General features: G+C 43.1%; 1 protein-coding gene across 1 annotated transcript in view; it reads right to left on the bottom strand.

Annotated features, from left to right (window-relative positions):
* LOC145414445 (uncharacterized) overlaps window positions 1–19,897 on the bottom strand; it is a 103,545-nt gene that overhangs the window by 51,120 nt on the left and 32,528 nt on the right. Inside the window, exons 12-15 of the mRNA XM_080284001.1 lie at window positions 8,511–8,626; window positions 6,813–6,902; window positions 1,934–2,138; window positions 1,094–1,283 (exon numbers count right to left, since the gene is read on the bottom strand). Coding sequence (XP_080140127.1) covers window positions 1,094–1,283; window positions 1,934–2,138; window positions 6,813–6,902; window positions 8,511–8,626 — 601 coding nt within the window. The remainder of the gene's footprint in view (window positions 1–1,093; window positions 1,284–1,933; window positions 2,139–6,812; window positions 6,903–8,510; window positions 8,627–19,897) is intronic.

The raw sequence follows: 19,897 nt of genomic DNA, 5'->3' as shown, positions 1-19,897 counted from the left end.
ACATTCATTAAGGATTACGGTGGAAAAAAATTATGATTATCGAAGCATAAACAAGGGTGTGAGGATAAATTGTTTACGAACTATTGAGTGCGCGGGAATAGCACGGTGACAAGGCAGGTTTCTCAATGCCTGGCTATGGGGGTTGAGGCCCGCCTCCCGAGTACTCGCATGCGGTAGGATGCAGTCTGCATCGAATGGTAACATAAAGGTTAATTTCACCTCTACTACTTCATGTATCACCTTGTCTAACTTTCTTGACCTTCAACAACAGTTTCTTACATTCCCTCCATTTTACGCTCAGATTTCTTCTAGAATCCACATTCACTCTATTCTTACTCTTTCCCTCTTACTGGTCTCTTCACTTTTTTCACTCTTTTCTACATACAACTGTATTTTCTAAGCTAGATTTGGAACTAATGGACAAAATTAGTTTCAACTAACTGTCCTTCCCCCTAGTCTGTCTGTTAGAACAGTGGTTTACCATATTCAAAGGTGTCATTATTAACCTGTAGAACACTTAAATTTTCCTCAATGAAATTAAATAATTTGGATTTAACCTGATTAAAATACCCAAGTGCATTCACAGCAGCTCTCGTTGTTGTGGCCCAAGGCCCATCTTAACATTAACTCATCGGACTACAACCTTAAGCTGTCCTTCTTCCGTAGTCCACCATCCTTCTTTCCAGGGGAAGGGAGGGAGCTGAGGTTAATTTTTATTGGCAGGCAGTGGAGCTATCCAGCTATATCAGTGCCATCATTTGAGGCATCCCTCTTCCTCATGTTCTGTTTATGGTTGTGAAAAAGCTAACCCTCTGAACCTAGGAACATCTTATTCATCATGTTCGTGCCACCTCCTAACAATTTTCATCAGCATGGAATAAACTTATGTAGTGGATGAGGGGAGTTAGACATAGCCTTAATAATACCACGTTACTGTAATACACGAGGACCCTATGCTGAATCATTATTACATAAATCTTGGTGCCACAACAACTTGGATGTGATCGCAGCAAGAATAAACGAAGAGAAACATCACACACATTCAGTGGGTTCAGTGAGGACTAACTGTATCACTGTGTTCATTGCCACTGACCTGCTTGCATCAATACCAAGGACTTGAGCCACAATGGCCTGAGTTTCAGTCGGCCAAATTGAAGTAGCAATAACATCGTAACCATCATCAGTGGGGGTCACACGTGCTCCCAGACTCTCCAGTGGGAAGTGATGCTGGAATCCATGCTCGAGATCACCACTCAGCACGTGTTCAGAGTTGGCAAAGGCATCTGTAGCAAGACAGAAAGAAATAGTTCTGTTGTTTTTGTTTTTTATGTGGTTGAACTGAGTCATTTACACAACCTATACATCTGAAGTGAGGTGAAAGAAATATTTATACTGCAGATGGTTTGCGTTTACTGTTCCTGACAGAACTGGGTCCCTCTAATATAAAAAATACTATAATGTTATAGTTGTGTGAATTTCAGTGTTCTTAGTTATGAGGTAGGAATGACTCTCTGTGGTTACTGGTCACTCTGACCCAACAGTTTAACCATACTTAACCATCTAGTAAGCTGTGAGGGATTACATATTCAGTATTAGTCAGGTTAGACTAGCATCATATTTTTGGGTTATTATCTTGTTATAGCTCAGCACTGAAGATGGAAAGACAGCAGTTTTATGCCTAAACTCTTCACTTTAATTTGGCATAAAATTACTATATCCCCATCTTGAATATTCAGCTCATGAACACTAGAATATGATGCTAATTACAAAGAAGTTCCATGAAAAGGATGTAGGGACACAAAGTAATGGAGTCTTCTGCCATTGATGTATGGGAAATAAGATACAAAAGGACAAAAATATATGCCAAGCTAAAGTGAATAAACTCTCAGTAAATAGAACATAGTATACACACCTATAAACCACTGATACCCACCATGCACATTACCCATGACAATTTCATCACCAAGCAGTGATGTGGTACCCTCAGCAATGGCATCTTTGACAGTGAGTATGGGTGTCTGGATGTTCTCGTACTGCACCACAACCTTCTGTGCTCCCTGGTATGCTGCTTCAAAATTGGTGGCCACAACCAGACCCAGTGCCTGTCCTGTGTAGATCACCTCACTCGATGCAAACACCTAAAGGAATCAGCAGCTGGTTCTGTTACAGCTCTTCTACAGTGGATTATGTATTGTAGATAAATAGATAGACATTTACAGACATTAACAGATTGATTTATAGGTAGATGGACAGACAGAAAGATATATAAATCCCTAATAGTGAGTGTGGGTGTCTAAATGTTCTGGTACTCCTCCACAGCCTTTTGTGCTCCCTAATAGCTACTGCAAAACTGGTGACTGGAACCAGAGTCAGCGCCTGGCCTGCATATATCACCTCACTTGACGCTGGCACCAGACTGAGTAGTTGGTTGTGCATTGCCATCTTTACTGATTAGACAGATAAACAGTTAGTCATTTACTGACTGACTGATAGACAGATGCAGAAAGATACAGTATACAAGAACAGTATATCCATAAATAGACAGATAGGTAGATATCCTCAATCTTGCAAGAATGTGAAATGTAGAGCCTTTTTCTTAAGTTTGCTGAAACATCCTAGTAGGAGCATAAAGTAGAAGTATTATGGAGCAGGATCCAGTAGAGTGGGTCATACAATTCTTCAAAATTCCCAGCCAAATCTTTCAGATTATTCCCATCACAGGTAGTATTGTTCATCCATCCATCATCTTCAGCAATCCAGTATTGTCCAAGCAGAAGTGTAGGAGCCTGAGGGTAGGCTGCTCAGGCAAGACGGTTAAGGTGAAAGTGACCACTTGCTCATCCCTGAGTATTATTATATGAAAGCAAATCCAACTAATGCATAGAAGTAAACCTATATATGTGAGGACCAGGTGGAGAACCCAGACTCACTAGACCACCAGAAGTCTAAAAAAAACTGTGTAAAAGCAATGAGGCTAATGCATTACATTAGTATACAGCATGATGGCCCACCATTCATTTCCCTTCATGGATTAGAGAACTCGTATAAAGACGAAAGTACAATACAGTAGTGCCACAGGGTAAGATAACTTCAGCCCTGTCATCTCTGCAATACTGTACTTATGAGGTAAAGCCATTATATCAACTGCAAAACTAATAATTAAAGAAACAAATAACTAAAGTAAATAAATCCATCCCATGTCATATACAACCTTGTCACATATTTCAGACAGTCATTTGTCAGTTATAATGTCATTTACTTCTTAACTCTGGTATCTCATAATGTTGTATATTCAGAGTGTATATATAATATAAATAAACTAGCAGGTTAGTCTGACAGATATGTAACAGTGGTACTTTAAAAGGCAATTTTTCTGTAAAACAGTGCAGATACAACAGTAGCCAAAAAATAAGGCTACTTGTAATGAGGATTTGTACTAGCCACCAAAGAAAACCAAGAAAGAGAATAGGTGAAATAATTGGTGAACTGGGGGTAGGGGTTTTTTCAAGAATACTCCCCCAGTATCCCTGCTTGTCGTAAAAGGCGACTAAAAGGGTTGGCGGAGGGTTAGTGCCCCTCCCTGGAAAACAACTAACTAAAAAAACAAACAATAAGCCTCGGAAAAGGACTGACCAAACGATGACGACCAAGGACCGGACAAAGGACATGGTTATCGGAACGTGGAATGTAAGGGGAGCAAATGATGAGGTGAAAGAGAGAGAGATTGTCCAGGTGCTTGAGGGTGCGAAAGTGGATGTATGTGGAATAACTGAAACAAAATGGAGAGGAGAAAGTGTGAGAGAATGGGAGTATGGATGGGGTATATGTGCAGGAGTAGGTGAGAATGAGAGGGCAAAGGAAGGAGTATGTATAGTTGTGAGTAAAAGATGGAAGAAGAGCATAAGACAGTATGGATCAGTTGGGTCAAGGATTGTGTGGGTAAAGTTGAAAGTTGGCATACAAATGTGGGCGATTGTGTGTGAGTATGCACCAACGCAAGATCGTGCTAGAAGAGTGAGAGAAGAGTTCTGGGCAAATGTAGAAGTGTGCATGGAAAAGTTTGGAAGGAATGAGAGAGTGTTTTTGGTCGGTGATATGAATGGTAAAGTTGGGAATGTGAAGGTGGATGGAATAGTTGGTGGGGTGTGCCTGCTGAGATAGATGAGAATGGGAGTGCATTAGTGGACATTTGTGCTGGGAGGGGGTTGGTGATAGCCAATACCCTCTTCAGGCATAAAATGATCCACAGGTATACATGGCGAGTGATGAGAAAGGAGGGTGGTGAACTGAATGAAAGGAAGGCAATGATTGATTATGTGTGTGTGGATGAAAGGATGCGAAGATGTGTTATGGATGCAAGAGCTTATAGAGGTTGGGGGAGTGGATTTTCTGACCACTACTTGGTGGTGGCCAGAATTAAGATTCAAGTAAGATGGAGGAATAGAAGAAGGGAAAGACGAGAAGAAGGAGTAGTTGCAAGGAGAGTGGAAAGGTTACAAGAGGATGAGAAAAAGGCAGAGTATAAGAGAGAAGTGGAGGAACGATTGGGCAAATATGAATGGCAGCAGATGGGAGACGTGGAAGGTGTGTGTAGGATATTTACAGAAGAAATATGTGCAGCAAGTGATGTGGTGTGTGGAAGGAAGAGAAGATGGAGGGGGGTGCAAGGAACAGCGTGGTGAACTGAAGAGGTGAGACAGGCTGCGGCACAAAAGAAGAAAGCATACAATGAATGGATGAGAAATAGGGGCGTGGAAGAAGTTGAGAGGCGGAAGAGAGCGTTATATGTAGAAAGAAAGAGAGAGGTGAAAAGATTAGTAAGAGAGAGTAAGAAGAGAGTGGATGAGGAATTTGGAAGGGATTTGAGTGTAAAGTGGAGGGACTGTAAGAAAATGTTCTGGAAAGAGGTGAAAAGAGTAAGACAGGGTGGAAGTGACGTTAGCAAGGGAGTGAAAGATAAAAATGGTAGATTACTAGTGGAGAAGGGAGAAAAAGTGAGCAGATGGAGAGAACACTTTAAGGAAATGTTGAACATAGGGGATGGAAGTAATGCGAGTATAAGTGGCTGGGGAATGGCTGGGAGAAGGAGGGAGGTGAGAAGACAGGACGAAATCAATAGGATAGAAGTTGTGGAAGCAATGAAGAAAGTTAAATCGGGGAAAGCCCCAGGAATTGATGGAGTGTGTGGTGAAATGCTGAAGCATGGGGGAGAGATAGTAGTAGAATGGATGTGGAAGATGTGCAGATTGGCCTGGGAGGAAGGTAGAGTCCCGGAGGATTGGAAGTCAGGTATAATTATTCCCTTGTACAAAGGAAAAAGGGAAAAAGAAGTGTGTGGTAATCATAGGGGGATTTGTCTTCTTAGTATAATAGGAAAAGTGTATGGTAGGATACTTATTGACAGAGTTAGAGAAAGAACAGAGAAATTAGTTGGAGAAGAACAGGGAGGCTTTAGGAAGGGAAGAGGTTGTGTAGATCAGATATTCATTCTTAAATCTTTAGTGGAAAAGTTTCTAGAGAAGGGAAAGAAGTTGTATGCGGCTTTCATGGATTTGGAGAAAGCATATGACAGGGTGGATAGACAAGGATTGTGGAAAGTGTTAAGAATATATGGAGTAGATGGGAAGTTGTTGAATGCTGTGAAGAGTACGTATGATGGTGCGAAGGCTGCAGTGCGTCTGGATAGTGAACTAAGTGAATTTTTCTCTTTGAAGGTTGGGTTGAAACAGGGATGTGTCATGTCTCCATGGTTGTTCAATCTGTACATGGATGGGGTAATAAAAGAGGTACAAGGTAGGGTAGTGGATGTTGGAGTGGCCCTGGTGAGAGAGGATAGTGTTTGGAAACTCCCTGTACTGTTGTTTGCAGATGATACTGTGTTGTTGAGTGAAGACGAAGGGGAGCTGCAAGGCTTGGTGGATGAGTTTGAGAGAGTGTGTAAGAAACAGAATCTAAAGGTGAATGTAGGGAAGAGTAAAGTGATGGTCTTTGAGAGAGGTGAAGTCAGTGAATGTACAGCGAGGTTGGATGGTGAGGAATTGGAAAATGTGAGTACGTTTAAGTACTTGGGTAGTGCGATGAGTAAGGATGGAGGTTTGGAGGGTGAAGTGCTTGAAAGGGTACAGCAGGGAAGAAAGGTTGCTGGTTCTTTGAAAGCAGTGATAAGAAACAGGGAAGTGAGCATGGAAGTGAAAAAGTTACTACATGACAGTATTGTGATACCAACTCTAACGTATGGAAGTGAAGCTTGGATGTTGTTGGAAGGACACAAGTCAAGAGTGAGAGCAGTGGAAATGAGTTATTTAAGAGGAGACTGTGGAGTCACATGGAGAGACAGGCTGATGAATGAGGATATAAAGGAGCGTTGTGGTGTGGATGTGGATGTGATAGGAAGTGTTATGAGGAACACACTGAGGTGGTTTGGCCATGTGGAGAGGATGGAGGGTGAAAGACTGACGAAGAGAGTGTATGTGAGTGAGGTGGAGGGGGGAAGAGGAAGGGGGAGGCCGAGGATGAGATGGAGGGATGGGGTGGAGAGGTATATGAGAGAGGGGGGTGTGAGTTGGAAGCAGGGCAGTGAAATGGAGGGGGACAGGGCGACTTGGAGGCGATTTGTTTGTGGCCACCCCAAATGGGATTGAGGCGTCTGGCAATAGAATTGGTGAACTTTTGTAACTGACCCTACTTTAGGTTCAGGCCAGGTCAGGTCAGGTCAGGATACATTAGGTTAGGTTGGGCTCAAATAGATTCTGTTTAGGTTAGGTTAAGTTAGTGACTACTGTAGGCTGAACATGCTGTATGAAGCAACGCACCTCCTCTGCTGTTGGGTTAGCCAGAGCCATTGAGTTATTCTCACCGGGGATGTCTTTCGCCGTTACCACTGCTACCACCCCAGGAACTGCCTGCAATGTCACATACAATTAATGTCAACAAAATTTGCACACATACATTGCATGTGTAGGCGGGTCCTGTTTTACGTGTGGGATGTGTTAACTGTGGACTGCTTGGATAGCGGATACTCATACACTGGATCGGAAAAATAGGATCACAAAACTCGTCTAACAGAGAATATAACTTATTGGAAAAATAGGGTTAGGCTAGCTGACCGTGCATGCATCAAACAAATTTGGGTTTAAATTGGCCATTCTCATATCATCGGATTCTTGTACTATATGGTGGATGCTTACATAATGGGACTTGCCTGTATATGATAAGAAAGTAGAGAGTAGTCTGAAGCCAATGTTCTCATATATATATTACAAGAGGGCAGTCCACTGGTACAAAAAACAACACACTTTCAAAGTTACTGGCATGCAGCAGTGGTCTGCATGCCCCTTGTGCAAGCTGAGAACATCAGTAACATTTGTGAGAGTTATGGGGTAGCTGAGGACAAAGATGATGTTGAAAGCAAGAGGTTTAATGGTAAGTCATACGACATCTCCATCACTATGAAGCTTAGGAAGGATGTCTGTTGGTTATTGAATTAAAACTGTGTTTAATCCTTCCAGTTTGAAAAGCTTGTCCTAAGCTGAGTACAATTATCAGGAGGTAGTAAGAACAAAATGAAGAGTACATTATCCTTCTAAAGAAGTTGATACTTCAGAAAAATGACTACTTCATTACAAATTTTTCTTCGGCATTAATTCCATTGCCATGATGACTACTTTTCATTTTATTTTTACTACCTTCAGACAGTTTTATGCAGCTTAATAGAGACTTTGAACTGAAAAGTATAGATACAGTTTTTATTAGCCCGTTCAATATGGAAGATCTATCCTAAGTTGAATAAAATCGTCTGTATATGACAAGAATACACTGGGAAGATCATTAATGGACTGATGGAGTTAAGAGCTAGATTCACAGTATTTTACTTGCACATTTCAGTCCTAAATTTTTGGGGATTTGAAGTGTATATCTGTAATGAAAACACTAAGCTAGGCAAGTCCAAAACCAGACATGTGTGTCTTATGGATGTAGATTTTGAGTCTGTTCATCTTTCTGGATTAGTTTGTTGTGGAATTTGCATCTTTATGAATTCCAGAGGCACTGAAGAGGAACACCATGTGGTGGCACCAGTATAACTGGGTGGTGGAGCTGCCTTCTCATATAAACATCCCTCAGTTCCCTCACTGTCTCCTGAATGGATGATGGTGGGCTACAGTTGATGGGCAACTTTAGCCTGCAGTCCACCGGATGGGAACTGAACGACAACAACGCAGGGCATGTTGGCCCATTTCAAGTAGTAGTAATACCACAGTAGTAGTAGCAGTAATGGTAGTAATTGCAGCCCTAGGTTTATCTCCAACATGAACCTACTCTACTGCAGGCTGAAGTTGCCCTCCTCCTCCAGTCCATTATCCTTGCATAATGGAACAGGGAGGGAGTCAAGGAATATTTGCATAAGCAGGCAGTGGAGCCGCATGGTTATATCAGTGCTACCACATAGCATCCCTCTCTAGCAGCCGCTCATGTCTGAAGAGGTTATGTGAGTGAGAATCCTCCCTACTTACCAGTGTCTGGGTGGTATCAATGGACTTGATGGTGGCACGGCCCTGGGTGCTCTGGATAAACACTCCAGTCAGCTCCCCATGAAGAGCTGGTATATCATTCATGTAGTTTGCCTCACCTGACAACCACAAACATACAATACTAATTAGAATATGGTACTATTTTTTTTTTTAAATGTGAGGAAGAAGGAACCAAAGGCAACGAGCCCGCAAAACTGATCCTTCCAAGAGAAAAACAAAATACAAGAGAGGGCCAAATGCAAGATCCGATCATTTTGAGATGCCTGGACACAGTGCGTTTGAAAGACTGGAGATCATAGGAAGCAGGAAATACAGACAGAGGGAGACAGTTCCAGAGCTGACCTGTTGCATAAATGAAGGACTGGGAGTAACTGTTAACTCTTGCATTAAAGAGTTGGACAGAAAAGGGATGAGAGTTTGCTGCTAGACGGGTGCTATGCACCCGTCGTACAGGTGGAAGAATGCTTGAAGACAGTTCAGAGGAGCAGTGAACATTGAAGTAGTGATAGAAAAGAGATAAAGATGCAACACTGTGGCGAAGAGACAGAGGTTGAAGGGAGTCAGTAAGAGGAGGAGAGTTAATGAGACGAAAAGCCTTTGACTCCACCCTATTGAGAAGAGCTGTATGTGGGAAGCCTCCCCACACATGAGAGGTGTACTCCACTCAGGGGTGAATAAAACCCCTGTATAGAGTCAACAATTGTGCAGGGATAAAGAAGGAATGGAGTCGGCTTGGCACACCCAATCTCTTGGAAGCAGATTTTACAAGAGATGTAATGTGATCTTTCCAAGATAAGTCCCGAGTGAATGAAGCCCCAAGCATGTTCAAAGATGATGCAGGATTAAGCTGAACATTATTAAAACATTAGTAGGTATACCTGTGGAAGATTTTGTTGGGTTGATAGGTGCAAAAACTGAGTCTTTGATGCATTAAAAACAACCATATTATTTTTACCCCAGTCAGAGATATGAGCCAAGTCAGACATTAGGTGTGCCATAGCCTCATCCCTTGTTTGTTGAAGTAACTGTTGAGATGGACGTTGCGGGAATCGAATGGAAAGGTGAAGGGTGGAGTCATCAGCGTATGAGTGGATAGGGTTAGATGTACAGCTTAGAAGGTCGTTGATGAATAAAAGGAAGATAGTTGGTGATAGGACAGAGCCCTGAGGAACACCACTGTTAATAGATCTAGGAGAAGAACGATGGCCGTCTACAACAGCGGCTATAGAACGTCCAGAAAGGAAGCTAGAGATGAAGGCACAGATAGAAGGATAGAAACCATAGGAGGGCAGTTTGGAAATAAAAGATTTATGCCAAACTTGACTGAAAACCTTTGAGATGTCAAGTGCAATGACAAAGCTTTCGCCAAAGTCCCAAAAGGAGGATGACCAGCAGTCTGAATGGTAGGTGAGAAGACCGCCTGTGAAGCGTCCCTGACGGAACCCATACTGATGATCAGAAAGAAAGTTGTGATAGGAAAGATGCTTTAAATTTTTCTATTAAGAATAGACTCAAAAACTTTTGAGATACAGGATGTTAAAGCAGTTGGGCGATAGTTAGAGGGTTGGGAATGGTCACCCTTCTTTGGGACTAGCTGAATGAGAGCAAACTTCCAGCAAGAAGGAAAGGTACAAGTTGATAGACAAAGGCAAAAGAGTTTGCCTAGGCAGGGTGTAAGCACAGTTCTTGAGGACAACAGGAGGGACTCCATCAGGCCCATATGCCTTATTAGTATTGAGGCCAACAATGGCAGAAAATACATCAACTGAAGAAATTTTAATGTCAGCCATGAGGAAGTCAGAGGGGGGAAGTGATGGAGGAACAGCATCGGAATTGTCTAAGATGGAATTGGAGGAGAAAGTCTGAGCGAAGAGATCTGCTTTATCAGTAGAAGAAATAGTTACAGAACCATCAGAGTAGAAAAGAGGAGGGAAGGATGATGAGGTAAAGTTGTTAGAAAGGTTTTTGGCAAGGTGCCAGAAGGAGCGGTAAGAATTCGAGTTAGAGAGTTGAGAGCATTTAGTACGGATGAAAGTATTTTTAGCAGAGCGAAGAACAGACTTAGCACGATTCCGTGCAGAAACGTATAAAAGATGTGATTCAGGGGTGGGTTGGCTCCGGTACCTTTTATAGGCCCTCTCCTTGTTGCGGACAGCATTAGAACAAGCATGATTAAACCAAGGCTTTCGTGCATTAGTCAAAGGATATGAGAAAGGAATGCATGCTTCCATGCCCGAGAGAATAACCTCCGTAATGCGCAAGGCACACCCAGATGGCTCCTGGCCATGGAAGCAATAATCATTCCAGGGAAAATCAAAGAAGTACTGCCTGAGGGCCTCCCAATCTGCAACTCCAAAGTGCCACAGACGACGTTTCTTTGGAGGGTCCGCAGGCCGTACCGGAGCGATAGGATAGGTTAAGGTGATAAGGTTGTGATCGGAGGAGCCCAACAGAGAGAAAAGATTAACAGTGTAAGCAGAAGGATTAGTTGTAAGGAAGAGGTCAAGTATGTTGGAACTCTCTCCAAGGCGGTCAGGGATACGGGTAGGGTGCTGTACAAGTTGCTCTAGGTTATTAACCCCTTAAACGCGGCTGTGTACAGTCGTTCCCCCCCGAGTGGCGGGGTTGTAACGCGGTCTGAGTACCTGTAGGAAAATATTCGCCAAAAATCAGAGATTAATCCTAGAACATTATACTTGGTATGGCAGATAGTACTTACATTCAGCTTTCTCCAGAGACAGGTGTTGAGCCTTCGTGGACTACCCAAGGACTTGTGGAGACTTGCAAAGTTGGGTAACCAAATCTTCACTTTCACACCTCCAGCAACCCGGTTTCCCCTCTACCACAGCCTCATTCTGTCACAGTAAACTTTATACTACAACGTAAAGGTAGTTAGGAATCCGTATTTGTACAATAAGCACTGAAAATAAGGCTAAAATCAACGGAGCGTACGGCCGACATGCACTGTGGCGGCGGTCTTCCCGTCACTCAACAAACATTTCCATTTTCACAGCTAAAAACATGTATACTACATTATTTTCAATCATATTACTTCCCAAAAGATCACCACGGCGCGCTTTTTATTCTGCCTTACGTCCGCCACTTTATTCTCGTTCCTGTCGGCTGCTTGCACTGACTGGGAAGAGCTAGAACTCGCCATAATCTCACTTTGAAAGCCTGCAGTAAACTGACGCTAAACAGGGGCAAACCGTGAGAAAAAAAGCTAGTGTTACAACTGGGGAAACAAGCGTTTCCTAGTAGCATAAACTGCTTGTGAGAGGAGAGTGCAGATTTACAGTTCTGAGTGCTCAGAGCGCTGCCATGTATCACAGCCAGGCTGGCCGGGCCGTGGTGGGGGGGGGGACGGGGGGAAAACGCGATATTTGGCAACAACTGAGGTCAGTAGTACAAAGGTAAAGTATGCTAGTTGTAGCTAGAGGGTGGTGGTACTGATAGACAATACCAGCTGGAGCCTGCTTGCCCGCGGTTATTGAAAATTTACTCAAATCGCAAACGCGACGATCCGCCGTTATGTCCTTTGGGCCGACCGTCGCAAATGCGACGATTCGCGTTTAAGTGGTTAAGGATAGAAAAGGTGTAGGCTTGTTCACCAGGTGGATCAGTGAAAGGAGAGGAAAGCCAAAGGTGGTGGTGAACATTGAAATCACCTTGAATGGAGATTTCAGAGAAATGGATAGAATGTGTTCCATCGTAGAAGTAAGATAGTCAAAGAATTTTTGATAGTAGAATTAGTTTTTTTTTTTTTTTTTTTTTTTTTTTTTTTTTTTTTATAAATAACAGAACGGAGGAAGGAAAAACAAATGGGGAAAAAAAATAATCCATACACCAGATTACTGGTGTCCTCTGTTTATAAAATATCTGTAACAGTTAGATTTGAACAGTTGTGGGTTGAAATTTGGAGGAAAACAACTCTGGGGAAGCGAGTTCCAGAGAGATGCAGTTCGGGGAATGAAAGAATTCTGATAGGCAGAAGTTCTGCAATATGGTTGAGTGACATTCCAGTCATGAGCACTACCAGATGCCCGTGTAGCACGAGGGAAGGCATGGAGAGGTGGCACCATGGACGCAACTTCGTCTGAGCATTTGCCAAAAAAATATCTGTAAAATAATGCAAGGGAGGCAACATTCCTTCTTACTTGCAGGGGAGGTAGTTTATATGTAATGGCAGGGTTGTTAATGATTCTAACAGCTTTATTCTGAATTTTGTCTAGTTGTCTTAATGCAACCTCTCCACAACCATTCCACAAGGGTGAGCAATATTCAGGCTGAGAGCGCACATGACTCTTATAAATTATAGCTAACTGCTCATCGGCGAAGAAGTTAGGGACTCTGTACAATAATCCAAGTTTTTTTGAGGCGGTTTTAGCAAGTGATCTGACATGAGAGGTCCAGCTGAGGGCACTGTTAAGTGAGACACCAAGAATTTCAATACTTTTGGAGATGGGAATATTAGTAGCACTGAAGGTAATGTACGAATCTGGCAACATCTGTCTATTAGTAAACCGTATATATTTAGTTATACTAGCATTAAAATAGACAAGGTTGTTTTGACCCCATTCACTGATTGTAGATAGATCTTGATTTATGGAGATGGCTGTACTGAGTTGAGAGGCAGAGATATTAGACTTTGTAAATGGATGTCTGAGTGTGAATGAACTGTGTAGTGTTGAGTCATCTGCATATGAGTGAATGGGATTGTGAGTGACAGATAAGAGATCATTAATATGAACCAGAAATAGGGTTGGCGCCAGAACTGATCCCTGCGGCACGCCGGTGTTAATTGAGTGGAAATTCGAATATACATCATGTACTTTAACTCTTATTTTCCTGTCACTAAGATAAGAAGAAATCAAAGGAACAAAAGACGTTCGTCCATAGCAAGGGAGTTTGGACAGCAGGGAACGGTGCCATACTCTGTCGAAAGCTTTAGAGATATCAAGAGCTACTGCATGAGTTTCTCCAAAAAGATCAATTGATTGATGGATGGTATGAGTTAAGAGATTGAGTATGTCAATGGTGGATCTTTCGTGGTGAAAACCGTATTGTCTATCACTAATTAAGTTGTTGGATTCAAGATGTTTAACAATTTCCTTATTAATTCATTCATTCATTCATTCATTGCCAGACGCCATGTATCCCAAACGGGGTGGCCAAGGGCTTAGAGTTAATTGTTTTACGGGGAGGGGCACTAATCCTCCACCAACCCCACTTGACACGTAGGGAGAACGTTATGCCAACAGCATCTGGTGTTCCCAGGCGGTCACCCATCCAAGTACTAACCAGACCCAACGTTGCTTAACCCGCGGCGTCCCGGGGACGTACTTCCACGTCCTCACGTTTTGTCACAGCTAATCCCGGGGACGTACTTCAACGTCCTGCAATTGCAAGGTTCATAATTTCCACAATTTTCAATTTTCGCGAGTCATTTTTGGTACTTATACACGTGACACCTTCCTCAACAAGATGCCAGGCAGAGAAAATGCCTTACCCAGCATGACCTCTTCCCCCCCCCTGCATGCCATTGTCTCAGCAATTCACCTGTTATCAGTGACCTGGCCAGTATAGCCATGTCATGCCACGGTACGAAATTCAGGGCCAGAGTGATTCCCCAATCAATGACAATGTGGAGGACAAACTTTACATAGCATTAGAGGAAGAAACAGTTAGAAATGATGATCAGGTAATGTGGCAAAAAAAGGTCAGGTATTAGTGAGTGAAACAATGCTTATAATGCCTATATTACTGCTTGAAAACCAATATACTCTTGTACTACATGTAAATTCGTAACAGTAAATAAATAAATACCGTTTATGAGTGGTGTGAAATAGTTATCCTCCCATAGACCTCGTTTTCTTTGGTGCCAGCCTGATAGAAAACCCAGTAAGGTAAGGAGGCTCTCCTACCTGTAATGAGTATTTTAAACCTCAGGTGAGCGATTTCTCTATGAATTTTCGATGTTTCTCACCAAAAGCGAAAGTTTTAGCAAAAAAAAAAAAAAAAAGGGTCGAAAAATGGTCGGGATTGGGGAGTACCAGTGGTCAAAAAGTGGTCGGGACGGGGCGGGTTAACTTCGCCGATCGGACGGGAAGCGGTGTACTCAACGTGGCATGGCCGTTAAAGTTTCAAATATCTTACCGAGAGAAGATGTGACAGCTATTGGTCTGTAATTGGAGGGGTCAGACGAACTTCCTTTCTTCGGAACTGGGTGGATATTGGCTTCTTTCCATGAATTTGGGAATAAAAAAGTACTTATGCATAGTCTGAATAATTTAGCTAGGACAGAGGCAAGTTCAGGGGAACACTTTTTCAAAACAATTGGCGGAATTCCATCTGGGCCTGGAGCTTTGTTGGTAGGTAAATTGTCTAGGATGGATTTTATGTATCTTGTCTGTATTTTAAGTGGGGCAATTTCGGGAGAATCAAGTTCCAGTACTGAGACATTCTGGCTGGTATCATCTATGGTAGAATTTCTTGCAAAGGTACTAGCAAAGATATCTGCTTTCCCATGTGGGTCATTTGTAATATTGCCATCTGAAGATTTTAGTGGGGGAATGGAAGATGACTTGTTAAAGTTATTACTGAAAGAATTAAGAGTTGACCAGAATATTCTGTTGTCATTAGGGTTGTTAAGTAGTTTTGATGCTTGCTTTTGAAGAAAGTTTGATTTAGATAGATTTAATACAGCTTTTGCATGATTTCTAGCAATTTTAAATTGGGAGAGTGATTCAGATGTTTTTGATTTTAAGTAAGAGTTATATGCTAATGACTTTTGGGCTATTGCTCTGGCACAATTGCCATTAAACCATTTTGGAGAGTTTGATCTTTTAGTGAATTGTTGACTTGGTATGAATAAATCCATACCAGCTAGTATTAAGTCGCAAATGTGGGACTGGGTAGAATTGGGATCACTAGAGAAGAAAGACTGCCATGGAACATCAGCAAGATAATTTCTAAATCCATCCCAGTCTGCCCTGTCAAAGTGCCATCGGGTCACCCTGACAGGTTCGGAATGGGGGAGGTGTAGGAGGGTTAACTAATGAGGCTTTGATGAGATTGTGGTCAAAGGATCCAAGTGGTGACAGTACCTCTATCCTGTATTGATCTGGATTATTTGTCAAGAATAAATCCAAGAGATGGGCATTATGGTCAGGATTATCAGGTATTCTGGTTGGTTGCTTTACCAACTGGGTGAGATTAAACGATTCTGCAAACAGCTCGCATTCTAGACCAGCGTCGTCAGTCCGGGCAGAATGCAATAACCATTCAACATTGTGTATGTTAAAATCACCCAAAATGGTAATTTCATTGCCAAGGGCAAGGTCAAGGTTACTCAATTGAGTGGATATGGAATCAAATACACTGGGTTCCGAAGAAGCATTGGGGGAACGATAAACTACACAGATATATTTGGTAATGTTTTGGCAATTTAATTTATATAATGAGTAATCAAAACTGGATGAAGTGAAGTTTAAAATAGTGTCAACTGCATATTGAGATTTGATATAACAACAGGTGCCACCCTTGTTTCGAAAGTTTGTAAGGAGATGGTAACCGGGAAAACAAAATGGAGATATATCGGTAAAGGGTGAGATTTGTGGTTCTGTGAGGAGAAGGGCCAAAGGGGATATGGACTGAAGGAAAAAATGAACTGAGTTTAAATTTGTGGTAAGGCCGCGGATGTTGGTAAAGAATAAGGCCGCACCATCACCCCTTCGCTGACGAGCATTCCCGGAAATAGCAACAGTCGCTGCCGGCACAGTCGCTTGATGGCGACTGGGAGGACCCTGTGCCTCCAGCCCTACCTTGCCGGTGGTGGCAATCCGAGGTACCACCTCATTTGATTGTAAGATTGCAGCGGCCATTACTAAAGATGTGAATAGAAGGTGTGATATGTTATGCGCACATAGTGTGGTGTAGACAGTTGAAGGTAGAGCTATTATGAGAGCATGCTGGCCTACTCTCTGTGTAAATGAATGCACTGAAAATGTTCAGAAAAGGGAGATGGTCAGGATCAAGTCCTGAGGGCTGGTGAAACGGGAGCTCCAGCTCTCCCTATCACCAACTTGCTATCAACCTCGGGAGTACTGCCCTGTTCGACTGGTGCTACAGTCTACTCCTCAGTCTAAGTAAACAGCACAGATATATTTAGTCAGAGAATGACAGGAAAGCTGAAGCCAGAGTGTAGAGAATTCAGAAGAATCGAGTTCAGGAACATGAGAGCAAGATAAGTTGTTGCATATATATACTGTATATATATACAGTATATATGAGGCGTCTAGAGCCAAAGGGGCATCCCCACCAATATACTGGTTTTGAGTTAGGTAGGGGAGACAACAGGCTTAACCCTCTTCTCAGTGACAGCACTGGTTGCCATACAAGATTCGGCCTCCTGGACAGTGGTAGAGGGGCTCAAAGTCACGTGGTTTTGTCCATGCTGCCGGGCGAACAAATCAGAGCAGGCAGGCATCTAAGCCACACAGCCCAAACCAATTAGCATTCTCACTCTCTGCCAACGAACACTCGCCGATGAGACGCAGAAGCGTGTACCTGGCCGCAAGCTTTCTAAGGAACGGATATCGGCTTGTGTTGTGCCAATGCTAACGGCATGCACCGGCTTAAGCCCGTTATTGTTGGCCATGCAAAGCAGCCTCGTGCCTTCGTGGGGTGATGGATGTCCTTCCTGTCGATGGTACCATTCTTGAAAGCATGGTTCACAGCTGTGATTTTACGTATTGGATTTTTACTCAATTTATCGTAGATTATTGGTGACAAGATGAGCTGTTGTTATTGGGGTTGAAGGGGGGGTGACAAGATGAGTTCATCACATAGTTACAGTGAGGAGGTGGTGCCTATAACCTCTCGTAAGTGTCAGAAGTGTGTGGAGAAGTGGAAAAAGATAGAAAGGAAGAGGAAAAGAGAGTGTTGAGGGGAGACAGCGGGAGGGGGCGTGGCACCGAGGAGGCAGAGTTGGAAAACCTTCGCCGCTACAACATCAAGTCTGCGCTGTACAACTGGGCTAGTGCATGGAAGGAAGTCCCTGTGAAAACTCTTGAAAATGGTTGGTCTGGCTCTGCTTCTCGGAACAGATGTGGAGTACGATTTCCTAGGGTTTGACGTGGATGACTTCCATGCACGGCTACGTACGCACGGCGACGATGTTGATGTGGACGATGTTCGTGAGTGGTTGGACAACGACGAGGGCGATCCTGGGTATCAGACGTTGTCTGATATCGAGATCGCGTCTTCGGTTGCTGGTGTCAGTCCCGAACTTGAAGATTCCGACGACGAAGGCGATGATGATGCAGACTCACTTCCGGCAGGACACTACTCCAGCCATCCCCAAGCTGAGCGCACTCCGGGAACATCTAGAGTTCGTCCTAGACTACCTGGAACACCCGGACTGCGAAAGGGAGATGGGGCCCTTGGGACTCGTGGAGGAAGTGTGTGCTTTCCGGCAGCGCATCATCAATCGCCAGAATCGTCGGTCCTTGCGTCAGTCAACGATTGACAGTTTTTTCAGGCCCGTGGACCCCCGCTGTGCCAAGCTCCTGGTTCCACTCCGCGTTGCCTCCCCAAGACAGGCCCCTGCTCCGAGCCACAGCCCAGCACATCAGCTACAGTGGAGTCACCGCTCGACGTGAGTTTGCAGCTGTCTTCAGAGTCTTCTGTAGTCGGTACGCCATCACTCACTACCCACCGATGCACCCTTGGACGCCTGCCAGTGATACTCTCGGGCTCTGACAGTGAATAAACAGCAAGAACTTCTCCACTAGACCACACGGGAATTTTGAGTGTTGTGCAGTGAAAAAACGGTGTGTTGTGTTAAGGTTTTCAAGTTGGGAGAAAAGACTAAGTAGAAAAGAAATTTAACGTAACTAACCTTCTTTGTTTTGGCTTTGGAAACTTAAAAAACTTGGGAAAAGTTAATGTGCAACACTTAAATTTAATGGAACATTATTTGGACTAAAGTGAACACTGTGAAAAGAACGGACTTCTGTGTGTTATTGACTAAGTTCAGTGCAAGACTTCAGGAAGAGTGTAGTGCAAATGCTTCAGGAAATCGTTCTTACTGTCAGAGTCCGAGAGGAGGCGGTTATTCATCGAGGTGGCCAGGGACTTGCTGTAAGTAGCCAAAATGTTTCATGTTGTACTATTTCCCATACTATATTTACCAGAATGTTTCATATTGTATTTTTTCCCATACTATACTTACCAGAAAGTGTCATACTGTACTTCTTTCCATACTAAACTTACCTCATGCATGTTTTGCAGTAGGAATGTGTTTTCAGAGTTCGGTTAGAGTTCGGTTAGGTTAGGTTCGGTTAGAGTCCATAAAAGTACCAGTAGGAATGTGGTTTACTGCCTATTTTGTGGTTACGGTTATTACTGTTTTGTTTTTTTGGCTGTACATGTAGAGCATAGGGATGATGATTTAGATGTATAAAAGGTCTCCGGAGGGAGTTGTATAGGTGTTTCTCTGTGTTAGGGTCCGTAAGTACAAGTCCATAAGCTGGGGCCCAATATCCGGACAAAACCAATATCCGAACCTACCGATGGCTCTATTGATCCGGATATTGGAGGGGTTACTGTATATATATATATATATATATATATACACACAACAGCCACCTTTGGCTTTGAAATGAGTATAGAGAAAATTGGAGGATACAGAAAAGGGTCTGCTGTCAGTTGCCTCAGACAGCTGAGTCTCAGTTAGAAAAAGAAGGTGAGGTTTAGAGAGGTGGTGCTCAACAGAGCGAAAGTTAGAGGAAAGGCTGTGAATGTTGCAGAAATGAAGAAGAAGAGAGTCAGACAGTGGTTCCAGTTACAAAGAAGTGCTAAGAAAAGAATGCAGAGGCATAGTACTGTCTTATTGTACTACTGAGCTAAAATTAATAAGTTGCAAAAGGATGAAAACCTCTACCATGTTAAGTTGAAAAATATACTTTACATATCTTGCAGGTCCAGGTCCAGTTGATCTCTCTCTCTCTCTCATCCCAGTAACAGCATTTTACACACACTGTACTTCATTGATGCCATTCTCTATCTCAAATTTCTTCACTGTCCCTTTCCCAAATGCTGCCAGTCCCATATCATCTCACAGCATTTCCATCATCAACATTGTCATCAGCATGATCTTTCTTTCTCATCTAAGGAGAGAGTGAGGCAGGGTCCCAAAAACAAGGAAACAGAATACACAACACAGACAGAACTATCAGCACTGTGCCTACTGAAATGAGTATGCCAGTCATTCACACACCATTCAAGTCCTGGGAATCCTGGCTCTGCTTCATGGGCTGAACAAAATCAAAGCAAATGATGCCAATCTTCACAGAAAGAATGCATGA

The sequence above is a fragment of the Coenobita brevimanus genome, chromosome 99 (genome assembly GCF_032717465.1).
Source record: "Coenobita brevimanus isolate Jiangsu-jjx chromosome 99, ASM3271746v2, whole genome shotgun sequence".
Lineage (NCBI taxonomy): Eukaryota > Metazoa > Arthropoda > Malacostraca > Decapoda > Coenobitidae > Coenobita > Coenobita brevimanus.
The sequence above is the reverse complement of the archived record's forward strand: the minus strand, read 5'-3'. Positions and strand labels throughout refer to the sequence as shown.